The sequence below is a fragment of the Camelus ferus genome, chromosome 6 (genome assembly GCF_009834535.1).
Source record: "Camelus ferus isolate YT-003-E chromosome 6, BCGSAC_Cfer_1.0, whole genome shotgun sequence".
NCBI lineage: Eukaryota > Metazoa > Chordata > Mammalia > Artiodactyla > Camelidae > Camelus > Camelus ferus.
In genome coordinates this window covers 72537454-72561150 of record NC_045701.1, presented here as the reverse complement: position 1 = coordinate 72561150, position 23697 = coordinate 72537454, and the positions used below count along the sequence as shown (strand labels likewise).

The 23697-nt window shown below is 44.7% G+C and overlaps 1 protein-coding gene across 5 annotated transcripts in view; it reads right to left on the bottom strand.

The window, feature by feature from the left end:
- The window catches only part of ADCK1 (aarF domain containing kinase 1), a 136557-nt gene that overhangs the window by 110093 nt on the left and 2767 nt on the right, over positions 1-23697 (bottom strand). For 4 of the 5 annotated variants that reach the window (XR_004320871.1, XM_032482447.1, XM_014559164.2 and 1 more), the window contains exons 2-3: positions 20158-20302; positions 16158-16241 (exon numbers count right to left, since the gene is read on the bottom strand). Coding sequence is in view for 3 of the 5 variants with exons in the window: in XM_032482447.1 (XP_032338338.1) it covers positions 16158-16241; positions 20158-20292 (219 nt within the window). In the remaining 2 variants the exon portion in view is untranslated. The remainder of the gene's footprint in view (positions 1-16157; positions 16242-20157; positions 20303-23697) is intronic. The other variant, XM_032482448.1, reaches the window with a different exon arrangement.

Genomic DNA, 23697 nt, shown 5'->3' with positions numbered 1-23697 from the left:
TTCATAGAACACTATAGATATAACAGGAAAGGATTAGATGACAGCATATCAAAATCATAATGAGTTTGAATTGGTGAAATTATAGGTAATTTTTTCCTGAATCTCTAAATTTTTTATAATATAATTACTGCTTCAATAAATGAAGTTTTTCTATTTTTTAACTGAGATATAATTCACACACCATAAAATTCACCATTTTGAAGTATACAATTCAACAGTTTTTACGATATTCACTAAGTTGTGTAACTATCACCGGAACAGAGAAATTGTTTTATTTCTAAAAATCAATTATAATATTTTAATTACACTTTACATAAACATCCACTTTGAGTCTTTGAAATAAAAGATTCCTCTCTTCATTCAATTTATCAATACTCATTAACAGATGATAAAGGTTGTGAATGCCCAGTACGTATGAGTTTCCTGTCATCTTATGTTTCACTAACACTTAAGCTCAGTTAAAAATTTCATATTAAAATGAAGATCAAACTTAAGATGCCAAATGACTTGTCAGCACAATTCAAGCACAAATAGGTCCATGATTTATAATTTTCACATATTCTTCTCCATAATCATTAGCTTCTATTTGAATTATTGATTCACTATACTAGCATATGATATAAGTTCTCAGGAAACAAAATACTGTTCATCACATGCTCTGTAATAATGATCCTCCATAGCAAATACATAATCCTTCACAGTGCATTAAAACTGTCACACACATTATGTCACCGGACCCAGGTAAGAGCCCTTTGGGTGGGTACTATCATTCTCCCCATTGCACAGATGTGGAAATTGAGGCTCAAGCAAGTTAGGGGCCTTGCTGGGGTTACTCAGCCAGTAAGCAGTAGATCCAGGGTTTGAGTTATTGTATTCTGGCTCCAAAGCTCATCACTTTTCTTTTTTAGAGTCTGCTGCCCCTCCAAACACACTGTTAAACATTCTTCATGAATTAAAAGGGAAAAATCCAGGTGACCAGGACCTGTTATGGGACCCCAGTTTTGCCCTTCCCACATGCTCACAACCTCCTGACTCTCGCCCTCAGCTTAGCCCCAGCTATTTCCCAGGGCCAGGCCACATGGCTGTCACAGCACCTGGCTGAGTCTGGGCTCCCGGGAGCTGTTCCAGCAAGCCGGCTAACACGGAGATTAGGAACGAATTCATGAACATACAGGGGCCTGGAAAGCACCAGTCACACACACAAACTGCGATCGGGGAGCTATTCAGAGAAGGAAGCAAGGGAGGCCCAGGAGGCAATAAGGTGTCACTGTAGACATTGGACAAGACCACAGGACTGAGCAGCCCAGGGAGGCAGATCAGGAAGGGGCAGGACACTGACCACAGTGGAAAAGGAGAACAGTCTTCAGTGATAACCTTCCAAAAGTCCCCACCAAACTCCTACCAGGTCCATCATGATGCAATCCAGGTGCACTCTGATTTCATCTCTTACCCTCCCCACTCGCTCGCTATCCCCCCACCACCAAGTCCTGCACCATCAGTCCTCCACCATCCCCCGCCTGCCTTCCGCCTTTGCACAGCAGTTCCACAACCTCACCACCCCTCTCCCCTCACCTGTCAAAACCCTCTTCAGCCTGGACCCAGGCCTCACTCCCCCCACTTCTTCCTAGCCCCAGCCTGGTCCATTCTCCTCACCTCCACTGCCCCCTCTCACAGATGATGCAACTACCACCCACCATCCCAGAACTAACGGCAGAGCCAGACTTCCATCTCCAGTGTGCCTCTTGATCCTCCTTTTTTTTCAACCTCCCTTGGAAAAAACTGGGCTCCTGCCCATGCTGTAGCTCTGGACTATGACCATCTGCTCTGCTCTGCGCCCAGACAGCAAAAAGCAGGGAAGCCACCCCACACATGACCAGGTTGCAAACAAACTAGGCTATGACGCAAGGTGAGAGGCCCAGAGCGACAGAGCTTCCAAATGTTAGGGACAATGGCATGACCATCCTCCAATGAGGATGGCATCCTTCCCACAATCCCCACTCCCCCATTTCTCTGCAGGGGACAGAGAGGCAGGCAGACCCCAAGGAGGCCTCTACTTGAGGATCCAGAGAAGAGGTGTTTCCCCCACAATCAGTTAGGACTGGAATCATAGATGATTCACTCAACAGAAGCCACACACCCATCACAGCACCCAGAGAGCCCTCCCCACCACTGCCACTCCCTTCCCCTATGCACTCCCAGAGGAGCCACCAGGCACTGCTTCTATGAGGAAATGAGCACGCTAGAGCAGACCATTCATCCTGCAGGAGTCAGCTCAAAGTCCCACCACCCCAGGCCAGACATCCAGAACTACACGGACTCCTTCTGGTTCTCAAGGCCTCCCACTCAAGGTCACCCAAAGAGACCACTGACAAGGGCCTACATGGCCAGACTAAGACATGAAGAGGACCCCAGCACAGTTTTTTAAGCCCACGGGAGAGGTGGGTGTGAGGGGAGGGAGCAGGTACCAGCTGGGCATTGATGTCCAGTCTGCAAACTAGGCTGGGGGTGGGGGAGCACACACCAGCTCAGGGGAGCAGGGATGGTCTGGGGAGATGCTATAGCAGTATTCTGGCCAAGGAGAGAACAGGCAAAATGGTCACGGAGGCCCCATTTGGCAGCTAGTCCTTGGGGAACCCCACCAGGCCTCCAGGGCTTTGTCAATGCCCCAGAAAACAAACTTCTGTGGAGTGTGAAGTATGACGCCCCAAACCGTGGGCATTTACAGACCTAGCACCATCTCACACTTGGTCATTAGTACTGTGGGTCTTTTCAACACCAAATTACAAATTCTAGGAGCACATCAAACAGAAAATCCCAGAGTATTCAATAGGGAAGGAAGAGAAGCAGGTATCTGAAGGGTAACTCTGTGGGATACTGCAGAGAGGGTGACTGTGGGAAGATTTCTTGTCTGTATCCAACGATAATCTAGAAGGCCAATGCAATAAAATGTACCATTTTAAATAACACATATTAAGTACTTAATATGTTTAGGCCCTAATCCAAATACTTTATATGCATATTATCTCATTTAATTCCATAACCACTCTATAAGGTAGGCACAATTATCATCCCCTATTTCAAAGATGAGGAAGCAATGGTCCAGAAAGGTTAAACAACTTGGCTCAGGACACACAGTTAATAATGACCTGAACCCAGGCAGTCTGAAACCAAGACTGCCTGCTCTTTAACCACAGTGAAATGCTTCTTAAAATATCTAGATACTTCAAAAGAAAAGGTTTTTGAACCAGGATTCAAGGGGCCTGGATTCTGGGCCAATTCTACCCCTAATTTATTGCCCCTACTTATATAATCTTAACAAATCATCCCAGCTTTGGGGACCTCAACTGGCCCATCTGTACAATGAGAGATTGCAAAGAACCAGGATTACATGTGTGGCATACATGCCTCCCTCTCTATTACCATGGCACCCATCACACATGACTAATCAACTACAGCACCCACTCACAGAGCCCCGGTGAACACTCACTTATTCTCCACCTTGCACTCAGACAACCACCACGTATCAACCGGAGTTGACAAATGAAATGCATTTGCTTTCCCAGAGTTAGGTTGTTTCTAAGGTGTCTTCTAACTTTAAATCTACAAACTGTGTTACTGGGGTTCTAAAAACAAAATTTTAATTTTAGCCCCATTCCAACTAGATCTTGTTACACTTTGATCTTTCTTCTGCAAAATGGACATTATGTTATGTGCAGTCAGCTCTACTTTATCCCTGATCCACAATGAATGGCACTCCAAGCCAATACTTAATCTGAGTTACACGAACTGGATAACTGTCTCTATAAGGGAGCCCAATAAAAGGGAGATCTAAGGCCAAAGCCACTGACATAACAGGATGAAGGGGTACAGGTTCCTTTGTACTAAGCACTGTGTTTCCAGAAAGTTCCACTTAAAATATAAATACTCCCTAGAGATGATAACACAGAAAATTATTATCAGTCAGTGACACCTTGGCAGGAGTTTCTATCTGTTTTTCCAGCTTCAGCAACTAACTGAGAACAGAGTTCTATGGAATGGGATAGGTTCCAAACATAGGTTCTCTTTCAGAGAAGGCTATCCTAAAAAGAAAGTTGCAGGAGGGGGCATTTGGGGAAGGCAGACACTAGTGGCTAAGAAAACTTAACGAATAAAACATGTTACACAGCTGCCAAAGATACTTGCATTTTAATAGGAAGCAGTTTTGTTCCAAAGGAATTAATCTCTAAGGGTGGAATTACAAGCATCAGCAATGATTTAGGGAGGTATTAAGCATAGAAAGTTGTTCCAGCATCCCTGAAATCCCAACAAGTGAGCTGATGTGAGTGTGCAAACCCTCAGCAAACAGCAAATATGCTGCAAATTTAAGGGATTAATAATATTATTGCTGACAACTTGTGACTCTGCCTGCCAGTGAGCAAGCCTGCCACTACAGAGACAAACCCAGATGCCCACGGGAGCCCAGGACGTGCACTCTTTGTTCTGGAAAGCATCCATTTGGGAACCTAGTTGCCAGAAAAACTGAAGAGAACCCTTCCCTCCATCTGCCCCTTAATCACACACACAGAGAAGATCATAATTAATTTGTTCTCAACAGTTGCTCTGTGGCTAGAAGAGTGAGGGCATTTCTGGAATGGCAATTACAGGCAAAAAAAAAAAAAAAACCAGTTAAGCCACAAGCAGAATAACATCCAGCCAGCCTGCTTCCTTTCCCTTCCTCTTTATCCCTTTTCAGGTCATGGGCCTGGGTGTGAGACAGGAGTGGGAAGGAACAAAGAACAAAATCCTGAAAGATACAGGGAAGGAAGACTCACTCTAACCTCAGAAAGAGGAAATGGGTGCAAAGCTCAGGTGTGACATGAAGATCAACAGGCAAGGTATTTGGGGAACAACTGAACACACACAGGAATTCGATGAAGTGAAGGAATTCTTGTTAATTTCGTTCACTGTGACAATGACATGAATATTTAGAAAAATGTCAGTTGTTAGAGATGCACACTGAAATTACAGATGACATGCCAGGATTTCTATAATTTAAAATTCTTCAGCAAAAATAAATAAATACCTGAAAGAATTATGGCAACATATTTTAGATCTAGGAGCCAGGTATAGAGTTCACCATATTACTCTCTCTGCTTTAAATTACACTTGAAATTTTTCATATAGATATATTTTATTAAGATATAAGGCATATTCCTGCCAGCTGTTCCTAATCCTTCATCGTATTCTAAACCCAAGCCTCTCCTGCATCATTTTGTACCACACACCCCGCCATCGACTCCATCATGCCAGCCTCCTTTCAGGTCTTTGAACAAGCCATGCTCGTTCCTATCTCAAGACTTTACGGCTTGCAGCCTCCTCTTCCCAGGGCCAGCTTCATGGGCATGCGACCAGTGCAGTCACACTGCACCCCACACTCAGAAGGGCTCCACACTTGCGGTTTAATGTGGAAGACACAATAATGTGCCCCCAACAAAGATGTCCATGACCTAATCCCTGGAACCTGTGAAAACGTTACCTTACATGGCAGAGGGGAATTAAGGCTGCAGAAGAAATTGAGGTTGCTGATCAGCTGACCTTAAGACTATCTCAGATTATCCAGGTGGGTCCAGTGTAATCACAAGGGTTCTTTCAAGTGGAAGAGGGGGGCATAAGTAGAAAATCAGAGAGGTGGCAGCGTGAAAACCGGGCCAGACGTTGCTGCCTTTGAAGGTGGAGAAAGGGTGCTTTGAGACAAGGAGTGCAGGTGGCCAATAAAAGCTGGAAAAGACAAGGAAATGAATTCTCCCCTAGAGCCTCCAAAAGGAACACAGCCCTACTGACACGTTTATGTTAGTCTAGTGAGAACCATTTCTGACTTTTGACTCCAGAACTGTAAAAGAGTAAATTTATATTGTTTTAAGCCATTATGTTTATAGTAGTTTGTTATAGCAGCATTAGGAAACTGATACAGAGTAGCTGTCTTGAAATGCTGAACTTTATCTTTGAATTTGTGTTTTGCAAGTGAAGCCAAATGGGACATTGGAGCATCCATGGGGATTTCAGCTCATGCACAGTCCCACCTTCCCACTGGGTTCTCGGCTGCCCACTCCTCACCCCAACCCCAGTGCCCTGGCTCCATCAGCCTCCTTACCTCCGCCCCACAATCACAACTGCTCTCTACCCAGTGTGGCAACCAGGTCACGCTGGTGGGGGAGGCCTGCATTCTTCCATTGCCCTTCATCCCTGCTGGGGTCTGCAGGACAGGCATAGGAAGAACTGAGGTCATACACATGTCATGAAGATCCCTCCCTGTCCTAGACCAGCATCACCACGACAAGGTCAGCTCAGCAGGACTTCTCGCTCATGCCCCATCCACAGCCTGAAGCTGTCATCTCTTGGGAGCTTCCCATCCACTGTGGGTCGGGGCAGTGGGGCCATGGGAAGCAGAGATTGACTCCCCACCCAGCCAGAGCCCTGCATGGTCACTTTGCTCTGGGCTGTACATTAAATAGGCCACCTATTTAATGCCTCTAACAATATTCTCCCAGCTCTTCCCTTGATGGCTCTTGCATCACTTTTCAGTTTCAACTGAAAACCCTGTGTCAGAGAGCTTTTCCTCAGCCCAGCATCAGTCACTCTTTAACCCATGACCACGTTTTATCTCTTTTAGGGCATTCTTGTTAGCAAGAGCTGACATTATCTCGTTTACTTATCTCACTGAGTCATTACAAAGTATTCACTGAACCTGCAGTGTACCAAGCACTGCTCTAAGCACTGAGGGAACAGCAGAAAGAAAGACAGATCAAGTCCCTGCCCTCCTCAAATGGACATTCTTGTGAGTTCCATCAATTCTTAAAGATCTCTATCCCCTCAAGAATAGACCATTGTGTACCCAGCGCCTCACACAGTGCCTGGCACAAAGTAGATGCTCAATAAGTACTTGCTGCACAGTTGACTGTATGAATGGTGTGTGGCCCAGGTTCTCTGTGCTGTGACCAGGCACAGCACAGAGACATCCCTCTTCATCCTGTAGAGTGTGGGGCAGGAAGATCTCACCCCAAAGCAAGAAATGGGAGGGGAGGAGACACCTGCAGACAGACTGGGGGTGGGAGAGGGGGCAGTGCCCAAGCTCTCGAACCACATTGCCTTAAATCAGCCGCACATATGTCTGCCATTATCTGTCAACAGTGTATTTGTATATTTAAGTGAAGTTATTCTGCTAATTGGACATATGTCTCATGGTTCTACAAGGAAAAATCTATTAAAAAGTCTTGCTGTAACAGGCGAGAGCTTTGAGGGTACTTTTATAAGGAAGAGGAAGGGAGCTGAGAGGATTTTAATTTGGTAGAAAATCGCTGCTTGGGGCCAAGACAGTGAGAAGCAGGAAATCAAGAGCAGGCTATTAGATTATTAGCACTGTTAACAAGCGCCTGCACCGCCCTGACAGCCACAGAGTGCCTTCCATCAACTTTACTAGTTACATGATGGCCTTCCATCTAGCCCTGCTATCACGGCAATTCCCATTTTGGAGACGTGGCCACTGAGGCAAGAAAAATGCATCTCATCCAAGCCAGTATGAGTATGGCCTCATAGCCCTTGCAGCCTCACCTCCCGAGCACATCAAGGTGCAAGAATTTCAGAGTCTGAGGTGAACAGCCCAAAGGGTTTCAGGAGAAATGGCAGAGGGTTGAGGGGATGGGAGAGAGGTGGAGGAAAACACCGGTTTGTCAAACTCCCTGATACAACAAGGTAATCTGCGCCTTGACTGCTGGCCTAGAAGAAGCCTGGAAGCTCATCCAGGCCAGGAGAGAGAGTGGGGAAGCCAAGTGGTTACAGGCACAAGCTTAGGAGACCCACTATCTGGGATTCAATCCAAGACCCTGCAATGGGCTGAACGGTGGCACCCCAAAAGATATGCCCATGTCCTAACCCCCAGAACCTGTGATTGTGACCTTAATTGGAAAAAGGGGTCTCTGTAGATATAATTAAGAATCTTGAGATGAAATCATCCTGGACTGCCCAGGGAGGCCCTAAATTTAATGACAAGGGTCCTCAGAAGGAAAGAGACGAGAAGATGGAGGCAGAGACTAGAGTGAGGCAGCCACAAGGGACACCTGGAGGCACCAGAAGCCAGAAGCAGCAAGGAAGGATTCCTCCCTAGAGCCTCCAAAAGGAGCATGGCCCTGTTGGCACCTTATTTTCAACTTCTAGCCTCAAGAACTATCAGAGAACAAATTTCTGTTGTCATAGGCCATCTCATTTGTGGTCATTTGTCATGGCAATCACAGAAAACTAATATAGAAGTTTACTAGCTATGGGCTCTTGAACAAGTCACTTAATCTGTCTGTGCTTCAGTTTGTCCATCTGTAAAATAGGGATGGTAACAATAGTATCTACCTTGGGGTTGTTGTGAAGTTAAAGGAAATAATACAGAGAGAGCTCTGAGCACAATGCCTGGCCCATGGTTTTCTGTCAATGTAAACACTTGTTCTAAGCATCAGAAACCCACCTGAGGAAGCCTACTTTAAAAAATGGTTTTCCAGGCCTCACCCCACAATCATTAGAAACAAATTCTAGAGTATAGGGTCTAAGAATCTATACTTTCAAGGCTCCCAGGGAACTCTGGTCATCTGACAGGTTAGGAACCATCTGTGAGCTGTCACAATCCCACCTCCACAACAGACAGGCAGAATCTCTTATATTTCTGGAAAGCTGCCCTTCCAGATATAGATTTCACGACTGTCCTTGGTAACCCAGTACAGTACCAAACCACCTTAGCAGTAAGGAAGTCCTAGCTCTTAACTACGTCAAATCTACCATCATGTAGCTCCACCCCATTTCCTTGCACCACTCTCAGCAGAGGTAGAAACAGCTTGGTCATGGTGGACACCCTCAGTCCAGAGCAGGAAAGGAAACTGCAGGGAGGTTTTCAGTGGAAAAAGCAATCAGCAATGAGAAGCCCAGCCATGGTTAGTCTGGGATGGGGTCTGAGATGGGCAAAGACAGGCTGAAGCTGGGCTTTCTCCAGCTCCTGCCCCATGGGGTCATGAAGGGCAGGCTAAGCCATCAACACAGCACTATCTCTGGGCAGCAGGGCGCTCTGCCCTCCTCCAGCCACCCCACAGAACCAGGCAGCAGGGGCAGTTGGAGAGCAGCTCTGCAGCAGCAGGAAGCCAGCCCTGAGTGTCAAGGCAGCCCATGTAGGCAAGAGAGCTGCAGACACTGCAAATGAGGAATTGGCTAATGGTGATAATCGTGCTGAACAGGATGGAGAGACGCCCAGCATAGGCAATGGCCTCCCATCACTGGAAACCCAGGGGCATATTTTGTTTCATTTCAGCTGTGGCCTTTGGAAAGGGATCACTGCTTCTGAGCAGCAGGAGCAAATACCATCCCATCAGGCAGCTTCAAGCCCAAAGCAGCCCCAGGAGATAAACAGGGTGAGCTAGGAGACGAGAAGAGCTGGAAAAGAGTGGCCAAACCCAGCAGGGGAAAGACCGAAGCAATGGTAGATGCATGCCAGAGTTTGGTCCAGCGTCTGCTACAGATGGTGCAGCCTGTGTTTCTCCAAGTGTGACCCAGTACCAGTGATAGTGTGCTAAAAAGTGGTACAAGAGGCAATTTTGGGTGGTATTCAGAACACGTCTTATTTGCATATGCATTAGACTCCAAAAAAGAGAAAGCTAGTCTATCAAAACTGCAATTTCACAGATATGTTTGCTTAGAACAAAACCAAGTAAAGGAAAAAGAGTCAACAAAATGAAAAATATCATATCGATACATAAATAGTTGGGTATTAAGAAGTGCATGGGAATGATAACCAATAAATTCAAGATAGTGTTTGCTTCTGGTTATGCATGAGGGAGGCTGAAATCAGGGGAAAATTACCCTGGAAGCTATAATTATATGAGTAAGGTATTATTTCTGAAATTGGGCAGTGAGCGTAAGGGTGACCACTAAATTATTTCTTATACCTTTTCTTAGGTCTTATTTATTTCACATGTTTTTAAAAATACAGGAGGTATGCAGACATGGCAAAATGGGTACCATTATTGGCCACGGTCCATAGGTCACTGACAAGTCTAGAGCAATTAAGAACACAACTTGGCATTTGCGTGGTCTGCCGAGGAACTATAAAGAAGCCACAACATAGTGGGCCCAATCTCCAGGCGGATGCTTGACGCACGCCGCATTTTCCCTCAGGGTCCCCAGTGATGGGAGGAGACCCCACCAAGTCTCTCCCCAGCCCACACTAAGGCCCAACAGCCTACTGCTATGAACTCCCTGAATCAGAAAGGCTCTGGGGTCAGGGTCACTGCATAAAGTTGTGCAGGTTTGCAATGCAGCACTCAGAAAGTTTTAGGTCTGCAGAAAACTGAAAAGGAGGTACAGGATTCAGTAGCAGACTCTGGTTTCTCTACTCCACAGGCCTGGTCCTTAGATGACCCAACCAGAGCAAATTAAATGCAGCTCATGCTCCTGCAGAAATTATCACAAACACTGAGAAAGCCAGTCGCCAAGACAGCAAAGATCCAATTTCCCTCCTCCTCTGCGAAGAATACTCTCAGACAAATATTCCATGATGACAAAAGAAAGCAACAAAAGGGGAATCTGAGGGACAGAGTGCATGAAAACTCCCTGAAAAGTGTCCAAGCCAGGTTGACAGACACTGCACATGCAAAGGAACAGGGGCATGATTAGAAAAGGCTACTTCAGAGGAGGCCTTCCCGGCAGGTCCCCCTACCCCACAGGCTGGGTTGGCAGCCCCTCCAATGCAGGGCTCCTGCCCCCATTCCTCTGTGCTGGAAGTTAGCTGCTATCAGGGGCCAGAGCTGGAATGAAAACAAATCGATCTTCTGCAACTGGAGATTTCATGCCTGGTCCCCCAACTAGATTGTGAGCAACTGGAGGGCAGAGGTCGAGTTTTATTTCCCTTTATATCCTCTGAGCTGGAACCTCACGCAGAACCTGGCACAGAGCAGGCTAAGTTAATGTTGGTTACAGTAATGGGTGGATGGAAGAATGGTGAAGACACACCCTGGCTTGGGCATGTATTCCTAAAGAGCCAGACGCTGCTCCAGTTCCCCTTGCAGAGCAACAAGATTTTTTAAATGCTTATTGACTTATCATATCCTCACTAAGCTGGGAGTATGGTTATCCTTGATACTGCAGTTGTTCAACAGCTTAAGAGTTGAAACCCTTCCCCAAAGCAAAGAGCTAGCATCTACCAGTTCCTTTGGAGGGTCTACCCTCTCCTCCATTGGGAAATGCAAATGCCAAATATTTATTGAATTAACTCTTTTGTTGATAGATCAAATAAGTAAAGAAATCCCAGGGAGAAGGCTCTATTGCCCCTTTCTCTCCTCCTGTTTCCCAGATCCACCCCAGGCAGCACCACGGCCTCAGGGCTCATACCAGGAGGTGTGGACCAGGGGGAGAAGCTGCACAGGCATCTTTGGTTCCACTTTCTATCCAACTTGCTACATTCCCCCAGATTGCAAGTGGATAAAAAGGGAGACAACCAAGTATAAAGTGCAAAGAACACAAGACTGGGCAAGATCTGTATCTGGATGTCCAAGACCAAGTCCAGGATCTGCCACAAACCTGTGGGGAGAGGCCTGAAGAAATCACATCCTGCCTCTGGGCTTCCACTTCCACAGCTCTACATTAGAGGCCCGAGCCAAGTGATGCCAAAGATGTCTTTCTCAAGTTCAATGGAATGATTATAAATAAGAGTCACCACCCCACCTTATTCTAAGGGAGAAAGTTATAATGAACTCTGTGATATTAGATTGAAATTGGAGATATCAGTATGAATTAATTATTTTTAATAGATTTATATACGCATGAGGAAGTATACATAAATATATTTTCTAGCTCTGTCTCCTGGAAGAGCCTAGAAACAATTGCACCCAATAGCAATATGCACATCGAGGATCTACATCTTGGTTTCTAAATACCATTCTCCAATAAAAGGAACCAGGGTTCCTTGGAGAAGTGGCTGATTCCAAGGCTGAGGCAACGAAAACAAAAGATGAGCCTGGGGCATCTTGTGGTACCAGAAAGTTAAGACAGTGCTCAAAAACTGATGGAGCACATCAAAAGGACACAGCAGACAACCTGAAGGTGCTCCCAATGGCTAAAGTCAGAACAATTTGAGCAATAAAAATAAGTAATGATTGTTCTGGATTCTAACCCATAGAATGAAATAAATATTCATGAGTTCATACTGATTAAAAATAAACAAATGAGGGAGAAGGGAATTCTATAGGCTTTTTCTTAAAGAATAATTTCAATTAATACTTGTAAAAATAAAAAAAATAGAAAATCATTCAGTTGTTCATTAAAATGACAAGGAGCCATCAAGGGAAAATCTGTTCTTGTGGATCTCCTCTCTGGCTGGATTCCATTATCCATAGTATTTAATTAAATAAAGCTTCTCATCTCTGTTCTTACAAACTCAGCTGGGACGAAGGCCCACTTTACAGATAGGGATGTAGAGGTGCTGGGTGTCAGAACAGGAGCCTGAGGCCCTGGCTCTAGGTCCAAAGTGGCTCAAGTTCTACCGACCACCAATATCCTATCTCCTCACCCTCTGTGGGCCTTGGAATTTCTGAATTTCAGTTCTTCCCTTGAGTTACTGGTCCCCATATGACCTATCAAAACCCTAATTATGCTTCAAGATCCAGTATACTTCGCCGAGAGTGTATCAGGACACATTTGGTTGCAAATAATGGAAAAGTGAACTCAAATCATCTAAAGCAAAAAAAGAATTTCCTGACATACATAACTGAAAAGTCCAGTGGGAGTCTAGCTTCAGGTTCAGCTAGATCTAGGGACTCAAATGACACATCTCTCCATCCACAGATGGGCTTTCCCCTCATGCTGGCAAGATGGCTGACAGCAGCTCTAAGCCAACATCCTATACTCTCAGCTAACCCAGCAGAAAAGACAGTGTCCCAAGGGGGACACCCCAAAAGTCCTGAAGCTGACTGATGTTCACCGAACAGCATTGGCTCAAGTGCCCATAAGTCTCTGGATCAATCTCTAGGACAGAGGAAGGGACTCCACTCATAGCCAAAGTCACATGCCCACCCTTGGAGCTGAGGCGGGGGTGAGCCCCACTCAATCCTCATGGTGTGTACATGACATAGGGGTAGCTCCCCAAAGAAAAGTTTGGATGCTGCTCCCCAGAATGAGAACAGCTCTTGAGCTGCAAAATTAATATACGTCCACTATACCCCAAACCCTTAGCCAAAATCAACTCAGTCTTGCCTCCTCCAGCCTATTGTCTGGATGTCTGTACCAACAGTGACTTCTTTCTGCTCTATGCACAGGCCAGTTCACACCCATCACCTCTGTTTATGAGCATCCTGAGCACAAGTAGTCTGGTTCTCCAAAGCAACTGGGTCCCACTCCATGCCCTCACTGCCTAGCAAAGTGCCACTGTGCCCCTAGAAAACACTACTTCATGCTGGCTCCCACCCTCTCCTGATGCAGAGCTGAGTCACTGCGATCCCAGCCAGCTGAGCACCAACCTTGAAAGTGCTTCTCGAAGTCACTGCCTGCCGAGCTCATCTCCTGGCTCTGGCATACTCTGGGACCTAGAGACACTGGCTTGACAGGTGAGATAATTATGTTTTACCCTTCACTCACTTCTCTATCAGTCTCGCAGAACAGAACAGATAAGTGTTCCAATGGAAGAAAACACTCCTGCAGTATTTACTTGTGCCCTTTAGTACCAGCTGGCTCCCCTTTCCTAGGCATAACTCCCAGGAACCAGCCTACACCTTGTTATCTGGTGCCAGCCACCATGTGCTGCCCTCCTGTCAATGCCAGGCTGCATTTCCTTAGTGCATCTCCAAAGCTGTCAACTTCTCCAGAACCTGCAGCACCACAGCTTTCCAGATGACTGACAAGTGAAGGGCACTTGTCTTCACAACACCCATCCCCCTGCCTGCTCTGCAGATTCCCCAAGGCAGAGGGCTTACCCTCTGCCCTGGCCCAGACCTCTCTGCAGAATGTTGCTCTGGTGGGTTCCAAGGTTTATAGCACTGGTTAGATGGAGAAAAAGGGGGTAGGGAAAAGTAGGGAGCATTAAGTCTCTGAGACAAGGACTTTGAAATCTTCCGATACAAATTAACATTTCATTCATTCATTCATTCAACAAACCTTTATTTAGGACATACTGTGTCCTGGGTACTGCTGTAGGTGCTGCAGACATTGAGATACACAACACAGACCATCTCTGTCCTCATGGAACATACCTTCTAGTAGACATCTGACCTATTTCTGATAACTATGTTAAATTTACATTCACAATACACTGTCTCAGATACTATCCATATAATCCTCAGTAAGTGGTATAACCACTATAGTTCACAGAGAAGGAAAATGGCACTCCAAAAGGTCAAATGAACCTCCCAGAGCTGAGGCATAACCTCAGGTCCTCTGACTACAAACCTTACCCTCTTTGTGGGGCCTCTCCCAAGGCAAGAAGCTAGCAGGGTACAACCTGGCATTGAAACAGACATTAAATTCAACTCAGTCCCCGGCATCATTGCTGGAGGGAGAAGATAGAGAAAAGAAAGGCCCAATCCTTATCTAAAGGAATCTACAGTCTAAAGAGAGAGAAAGACATGTAATCAACTATCACCTGTGGCAGGAATAAAGAAGATAAAGTGATTAAATTCAAATAGGTAATTTCTCTGGAAGGATATATAGGAAATAATGATCACCTCCAGACAGGAAAATTGGGTACCTAAGAAACAGGGAAAGGAGGATCATCTTGTATGTTCAAATATTATATAGTTTGAATTATGTATCATTGAATTTATTTTCCATTAAATGACATTTTGAGGATGCAATCGGCCGAATCCTGAACGTGGGAAATTCCACAGGATAAATGATCTGGTTTCTTCAACAAGCAAATAGCTCAAGGGGGAAAAAAAAAAAAAGAGGGAGGGGAAATATTACAGATTTGAAAGGATTTAAGAGACATCAACCAAACGTAATACACACACTTTGTTTGGATCCAGATTTGAATCATTTAAAAAGAAATTTGAGGGAAAACAAGGGAGATTTGAATATGGACTAGCTGTCAGAGGTTATCAAGGAGCTAATGTCAACTTTGTTAGGTGTGATCATGGAATGGTATTCTTTTTAACATCCTTATCCATTAGAGATACATACTGAGGTATTTACAAATGAAATAATATGAAACCTGAGATTCACTTTTAAATGTTTCTGCAAAAAAAGAAACAAATCAATAAATAAAGAAGTAAATGAAGGAATGAATAAAGGAGAGAGTAGATAAAACAAGATTAGCAAAATGTTGATAATTTCTGAAGCTGGACGACAGTTCCACAGGGGTTCACACTGCTCTCTCTGCCCTTGTGGATGGTTGAAATTTCCATAATGAAAAGTTTAAACAAAAATTTAAAAATTAGTTATTCCATCCACCTAGGATGACTGAGGAAAGTGTCACAGAGGAGAGGTGTTTGAGCTGAGTCCTGAAGGATGACTAGGAATTTTCTAAGGGACAAAGGGCATTCCAGGCTGTGCAAAGACACACAGACCTATCACAAACCTCTCTCTAGAAGAACCAAAGGTATCTACACTTGACCCCAAATTCAGCTTCCATCCCACACAAGTGCCCCCTTGCTTGATCCTTCAACTCTCTGGGACATGGAGACAAAGATTCAAACTCAACGACCCTGTTCCAAGTGAGAATGGAGTGTGCGGGGTTGACAGCTCCACTCAGAGGCCTAAGACAGGCGCTAGTGTTGCCTTCAGAGGACAGGAAAGCAATTACCCTCTTTCAGCTGGGTTTTGCCTGACAAGGCAGTTTGGAAGTCAGCCGGGTGATCTTAGGGACAGAGCCTTCATCCCTCCTGAGTCATCCCAGACACCTGAGCTCTCAGAAACCCACAACAGCCTTCCGAACAGCCCCTTATAGACTTACAACCTCAGTACCAGGGGATCCAGCTTGACGACACCTGGTAGCCCAACCTATGGGCACTAAAACACCCCCCTCCTTCTTCCCAAGCCCCCAGCCTCAATCCCCACACTGTCCCCAGCCCACCTCCAGCTGCACACGGGATGCTCGCTGGCTCTGCAGGCACTTCAGGATTTCTCCAGGCCTGGCCTGGCTCAGATGGGTCCCACGGGTCCCTTACCTTGGATCGAAGCTGCAGGTATTCCTCTGAGCCATAGGGGACACTCCTCAGGGAGGTAAGGTAGTCGTAACTGATGACAGCTGTCTGTGAACCAAGGAAGAAAAAGCCTTAGCACCAGACATCAAATATTCCTCCTCTGCCCAAGGCTTACAGCTGCAGGCCCCTGATGCAGGCGGTATGTCTAGAGAAGTAGTCCCACCTTTAAGACACTCTATCCCCAGATCTTGGTCTGGCTGGCTTCTTCCTGTCATTCAAGGCTCTGCACAAATGCCACCTTTGCTGAAACCCTCAATCTGCAGTTACCCCCAACCACCAGGAACTCTCATTACTTATCACAATAAACCACCGTCCAAAATTACCTTGCTCACTGTTTCCTTGAATATGGACTGTCTCCACTTCACTAGAAATTAAGCTCTATAAGCTCAGGGGCATAACCTCTGTACCTTTTACAGTGCCAGACACACAGGTAAAGTACATAAATACTCAGTAAATACTAGTTGCATGAATGCTAATGGATAAACTTATCTCACCCCTCTATCACAAATAAACAACATTTCATATTTACATTTGCTCTAATAGCATAAATTTTAATTCTGGGTCCCTTAGCCAAAACTCCAAGGAGGTTCCCTTATATTTAGTGAATCAGAAAATTACAGGCAGCCAGGTATCTCAGGCACAGAGGAGCCTTGAGGGTTACTGAGCCCAAACATTCTCTTTTAGAATTGAGCCACTGAGGCCCCTAGGAGTTCAGGGGCTAATGAGGCTGGGGTTTTTTACATATTTACACATGTTTTTTATCAGTAAATTTAAGTGTTTTCCTATATACATAGTCTAAAACATAAGTGATTTGTATGTTCCCAATTGAGGTGAATAAACTACCAATTTTCAAAAATTTTAGCCATGATGAGACAAACTAATACATTTCTAGTGGTACAATCTTTTTCAAAAGCATGCTGACCATATGTTTAAAAAGATACAACCATATTCATTCTCATTGACTAAATAATTTCAGTTTTGAGAATATTTCCCTGGGAAATGATCAAAAACCAACCAAACAAAAACTGTACCACAACCAGTGTTCATTCTTCACAAAACAAAAAAAGTGGAAATAATTTAAATGTTCTGTTGCAGCAAAGTATGTTACAGCTCAGTATTACAGCTCAGTTGTGGCAACAACCTGGATCCTGATAAGAGACTAAGCAGCACTCTGAGGGTTGAAGAATTCAGGTTTATTATGCAGGCAAGCCCAGAAGAGTTAACACTCCAAGCTCTGGACCCCATCTGTAAGTTTACATAGGCTTTTATAGGCTGCCAGTCTAGACTTTGCAACATCATATGCAAATAAGGTATAACAAAGTTGACCAATCAGGAATGAGCTTTTTAGAAACGGACCAATCAGGAGTGAGCTTTATGCAAATGAGGTGTTACAAATGGACCAATCAGGAGTGAGCTCAGAGAACCAATAGAATCTTAGGGGTAAGTTCTGCTTTCCTAGAAGCAAGCCATTTTATAGAGGCAAAAAGCAAGATACTACCACCCAGCCAGGGAACCAGATGGCACTGGTAGGAAAGTAGCAGCCCTACCTGGGGGTCCTGCCAGTCTTTTCATGGGGCTTCCCACCTCAGTTCCACAATATATAACTGGTTTAGTAAATTAGAGTGTATAAAGTTGAGGAATGTTACATAACAAGGCTGATATTGAGAGGAGTCTGTTCCTTTGTCTAAATCCTTAAAGCTTTATTTCATTCCACACATACTTGTCGAATGCCAACCACCAGCAAGACCTGGTCTGAGTGGTGCACAAGGCTAATCGAGACCAGAGCCCTGCATTATGCTCAATGAAATGAGTCAGACAAAAACTGAATGATATCACTCATAAGTGAAATCCAAAAAGTACAACAAACTAGTGAGTATAACAAAACAGAGGCAGACTCACAGATACAGAGAACAAAACTAGTGGGTACCAATGGGGAGAGGGAAGCAGGCAGCAATATAGGGGTAGTGGATTAAAAGGTACAAACTACTAGACATAAAATAAGCTATAAGGATATATTGTACAACATGAGGAATATAGCCAGTATTTTATAATAACTATGAATAGGATATAACCTTTAAAAATTGTTAGTCACTACATTGTATACCTGTAACTTAAATAATATTGTACAACAACCACACTTCAATTAAAAAAAAAAAAACTTTTTTAAAACAAACAAAAAATCTAAATGCCCTCCCCACACACACACACCCCCAAAAAGACCAGAGCCCTGGCCTTTAAAGAATGCACAACCTAGTGGATAGTTTATAAAACACTGATTTATACCTTCCTCCCTCCTCTCCAACTATTCAAATCCCTAAGGTTCCATCCAAACCTGCTTCCCCTAGGGCACTCATCCTGATTCCCAGCCCATAGTGCTCACTCCTGTGTCCAAGGTCCTACAGAAGCGGTCACTTGAGTCAATACATGGCTTTAGGTTGTTTTTGGACCCGTTCATGTGGATACTCCTCAACCAGAAGCTCCTTCAAAGCTGCGTCTGGGTGGGACAGTTCACTTCTACCCCTAAAGCATATAAGACAACGCTGGGCCCAAAAAAAACCACTCAGCAAACACTTGGGAATCGTTTCATATTCCATGGTCTGTCTATCTTGAGTTTACAACTCAGTTTACCCCAAGTGGTGTTACCAAATCCAAACTCATTCTGCTCACCGCACGACAGGCCAATAAATTGGGAGACGAGGTGATGGGGCAAGGAATAGCGACTTTATTCGGAAAGCCAGCAGACTGAGAAGATGGCAGGCTAATGTCTTGGAGAACCATCTTACTCAAGTCAGAATTCCGGCTCCTTTTATACTAAAGAGGGGAGGGGGTGTGGTTGGTTGTTGCAAACTTCTTGGTATAGGAATTCTTTGTTCTTATAGATGTCTGCAGTGGGTCAGGTCATGGTGCCCCTATAAAACCTCTAAGAAAATAAGTGTTATTTTCTATTCTGCAACTTGTTATCTCTATATAAGTGCAAAAGTGTTAATATCCTTAAAGGTCAGAGCCTTGAGAATAGGCTGTCCTGTGTATTTCAGGCTAAAGACAACATTATTTTACAAAAGGTGTAGAGCTAGCAAGACTAAGCCTGGAAAACAGGGCACAAGGTTAAAACCAAAGAAACAGATCTAATATGGAGTCAGATTTGTTCTTTTCTGTTACAGAGGCAGGCACCACATCTGAATCAGGCTGGGGAAAAGACTTGACAGCACTGAGGATTCAGGAAATGCTTAGACAACAGCCCAAACAGACTGTGCAACAGAGTATGTCTACACCAAGAGGAGGAAAGGGTGGCTCATCCTGCATCAGACAAAGGAGGAAAGAAAAGCATGAAGCCTGTGGCAATCTACCTACCAAAGGAACAATGATACAGGCATGTCTGGGAGAGCCGCTTGTAACAGAGTTAAAAAGGATATGATCCCACCAGAACGATGTTCCTGACGCCCTGGAGAAAACCTCGAACAGTCAAATATTCAACTCAGATTCTCTTAGTTTGGGGATTGGAGGGGATCCCCAAAGTTCTTTGAGGCCTAGATACTCAGTATGAGCCCTGCACACAAACCACTCCCTCCAGCTCACTGGAGGCAGACCAAGTTTTCTGGTAAAATTTATTCAAAACTGCAAAGTCCTCTTTTCATGCACATTTGCTGAGAAGACCACCCACCCCGAGTCTATCACCAAAATACAATATAGAAGTTTCTGTAAAGATAAAGGTTTCAGAACAGAGACACCATGCAATCCCACTGTATCCTACTTCAGGATGGCAGAGGTTGTGTGTATAGGGATGTGGGTACATGAGGGTGCACATCCATGCCTGTGCAACTGTGTAGTGGGAGCTTCACACATGTAAGGGCACAGACATGTGACTCCACAGACATGTGACTGGCATGTCCATCTGCTGCACGTAAGAACACCTGCAAGTTAACACTGCAGTTCCTCTGTCCCTCCCTAAAGGAAGAGAACCTACCGTGGCAACTGCTCTGCCCACCCTGACAGCGCCAAAGTCACTGGGGTCCAAGTACTTGTTGCCATAGAGATAGAAGCCAGAGGCAGCAAGAGCCATGCTCGTCCACGAAGCAAGCTTGAGAGCCCTTCTGGCCATGTTCCCGACCCTGCAGAAGGAAGACAGAGAAAGGGGAGCAGTCAAGCATTTCACAGGGAGTCAAATTCAAATCCAGGCTCTGCTACTTAATCGAATGTATGACCTTGGGTCATTTTCTTAATCTCACTGCACCTGAGTTTCCTCATTTGTAAAACAGGATGATACCTACCTCAAAAGTTGTTGGGATAAAATGAGATCATGTATATAAAATGCTTAGCAAAATACTCAGCTAAGTTAGCTCTCAAAGTCATTCTTCCTTCCACAGCACCAGGCACTGTTCTAGGTACTGGGAAGACAGTGAACAAAACAAAGTTCTTACCCACGTGGCGCTTATGCTCTAGAGGGGATGGCAGATCGTAAGTAAAAAGACAGATACTAGAATAGAGGCATTATTAAGTGCTGAGAAGAAAATCAAAGTGGGTAAGAGGAAGGATGATGAATATGAGATAAAGGATGCTGTTTTAGATAAAACAAGCCAGAGCGTGTTAACCACCGTTACCTGAAACTATTGTTAAACCACTACGCACGCACAGGCATCATGAGCCCTGTATGTCCAGGTCAGAAGTGGCCACAACCAAAACGCAGCTGGTCAGAAGCAGCCAGGTAAGCTCTCCACGTCTGACTGATTTTGAAAATATTTATTTTGGTTAGAATAGACAACCCCTTGTCTAGACTATAAGTTCCGTGAGAGCAAACACCATGACTATTATTAGTTTGTCCACGCACAGTCCCACAGAGTGCTTTATGGTTAGGGGGTCAAGGTTCACCTGCTGCTTTGCCCTGTTTAACCAAACTCCCACTCCCACTCAGTGGGACCAAGTGGGCTGCCTGATACCTTTCCCCATCATACTTGCACCAGCTCAGTCTGCCAGGTGGCTGCACAGTCTTTGGGCCACTGCACCCAATGGCTGCTTCCCCTTCAGTTCCTGGGAACTCTGTATCAGACTAAAACCTTGACCACGGCTGTGGCTGCCAGTAGAGAAGTCTCACCCAGGAGAAGTGCCACCACCAAGCCACCTGGAGGTACAAGCCCTGCACAGACACAGCAGGAAAATTTAGGTCATCACCCTGTTTGCTTCTGCTCTGGACTCAGTCTGTGACCATGCCCTCCCTGCTCTGTGCCTGCTTCCCCTTCATATGGAAACAATTGCTCCAAACAGCTGTGTCTTCATTTTCTTTAAACTCTATTTTGACTCACACCTCATAATACGGCCACATATTTTTTAAAGTATCCACAGGGACATCTTTTTCCATTCTTTTACTTTCAACTTACATTTTATACTATTTCTCTAAATAGCATATACTTGATTTTCTTCTGTTTGCTTTTAATATAAACACTTATGTATGGATTTAATTTTACCATCTTCTTCTGTGCTTTCTATTTTCCTACCTGTTCTGTTTCTTTTTCTCTCCTTTCTTGACTTTTCTGGACTCATTTCTTTTTATAATCCTATTGTTTTTCACTCTGCAGTTTTCTTTTCCTAGCCAGCATTTCTAAAGTGTGATCAGAGGAACACTTGCAAAGGATATCAACCTGGGTGTCATTTCAAAAATGCAGATTTCTGAAGTCCGCTCCTTGGCCCACTGAATCATTAAAGCTGTGGGTAGGACTCAGGAATCAGCATTTTAATAGAAAACATAATGGGTTATTTTTATGCAAACTTGAGTTATCACACTTACCTCCCCACTACCTATCAAAAAGTCCAAATTCTCTTAGCAAGACATTCAAGGCCCACCCCATTCCCATCCAAACCCACCTTTCCAGCTTCATCTTCCAAAATATCCCCCACCACACTCAATCCCCATTATTCCTCTATTCAAGCCTTCTGTAAACCAATCAGAATTCCTTGTTCCTTCCTCTCTGGTCTTATTCCGCATTGCTTTTACCTCTAATAATCTGGTCCTATATCTGCCTCTTCCACTAGATGCAAAGGCCAGAATTCACTAATAAATAAACAAGCGAATAAAATAAGTCTGCTAATTTTAAAAAATGGCTGAATGAATGAGTGAGAGAGTGAATTTTTCCCCAGTCTACCTTTAACAAGGAAACTTAAGTCCACGTATGCATTCTTCTGTTCTCAACTCTCCAATGGCTGTCACCTCACTCAAAGAGCCAAGGCCTTGGCATAGCCTATGAGGCCCTTCATGATCTGACTCCCCAGTTCCCTCCAGAGTCTCAGGCTTTCTCACTTTCCCCCTTGCTCGCTCCACCCCAATGACACTGGCCTCCTTGCTCTTTCTTAAACACGCCAGGCACATTCCAGCCTCGGTGCTTTTGCACTGGCTGTTCTCTCTGCCTAGCACAGGGGTCAGCAAACTTTTTCTGTAAAAGGCCATAAAGTCACATTTTTGGCTTTCCAGGCTATAAAGTCTCTTACAACTACTCAACACCGCACTGCAGTGCAAGGTAAAAGGAAGCCATAGATAATATGGAAAGTAATGGGCATGGCCAGACGTGGCCTGCAGGCTGTAGTTTGCCAAACCCTGGCATAGCCCATAGTAATAGGTACTCCAAAAGTATTCACTGAACAAATGACTCAATAAGTGGAGAAACTATATCCCATGAGACCTGTACAGAGCCAGCAACAACAAAGTTCCTCAGTGAGAATCACGTACTCAGGGCTGACAATTCGACAGCCTTCCTCCTCCAGTCACCCCAGCACCACCTCCCAGCCTTGCCTCCCCAAACCCCACCCTCCTTTTGCACCATCCTCTAGGCCTGTGTCTCTAGGCAATGAGGCCACCCCTCACCTTGAGACCACCTCTGTGTAGGGGAGCAGCAGAGAAGCAGGTATGACTCCCAAGACCCAGTTTTCATGCAAATGTCCTCAGTAATAAAAGAGGTGGAAATTGAAAACCATAAAATAGATGATATAGGAGCCAAACTGTGTCTAAATAGACTGGAGCTGGAGTTTTCCATAGGGTGTCAGTGAGTCTTTAACATGTAAATGAGTTGCTTCCCTCCGGGTATTTTAAAAGACCCTGTCAGCCGTGAAATATGTCTGTCGATGAAAAACACCTTTCATTATTAAACATTTTGCTAATGAATCACCTGCCCTATTCTGTTTACTTGTCTTTTTGACTTTCATCTGAGTTGCTTCTCATAACAGCACACTCTTTTTGTGTGTGTGTGTGTGTGAAAGGGACCTTAGGCCACTGGACCCTAAAACTAACCATTAGAAAATAATATTGCAATAACTGACCTTTACATAGCCCTTTGCACTCATTATCTCACTAGATATTCCACACAACCTAGTGAGGTGAGATAAATATTACTACCAGACCCAGGTATAAATGAGGAAAACCAAGGAGCAGAGAGGGTGAGTGATTTGCTCCAGGTGGCTCAGCTAGTAAATGGCAGGATAGACCTTGGGCCCTTTCTCTTCACCACATGTGATCTCCCTG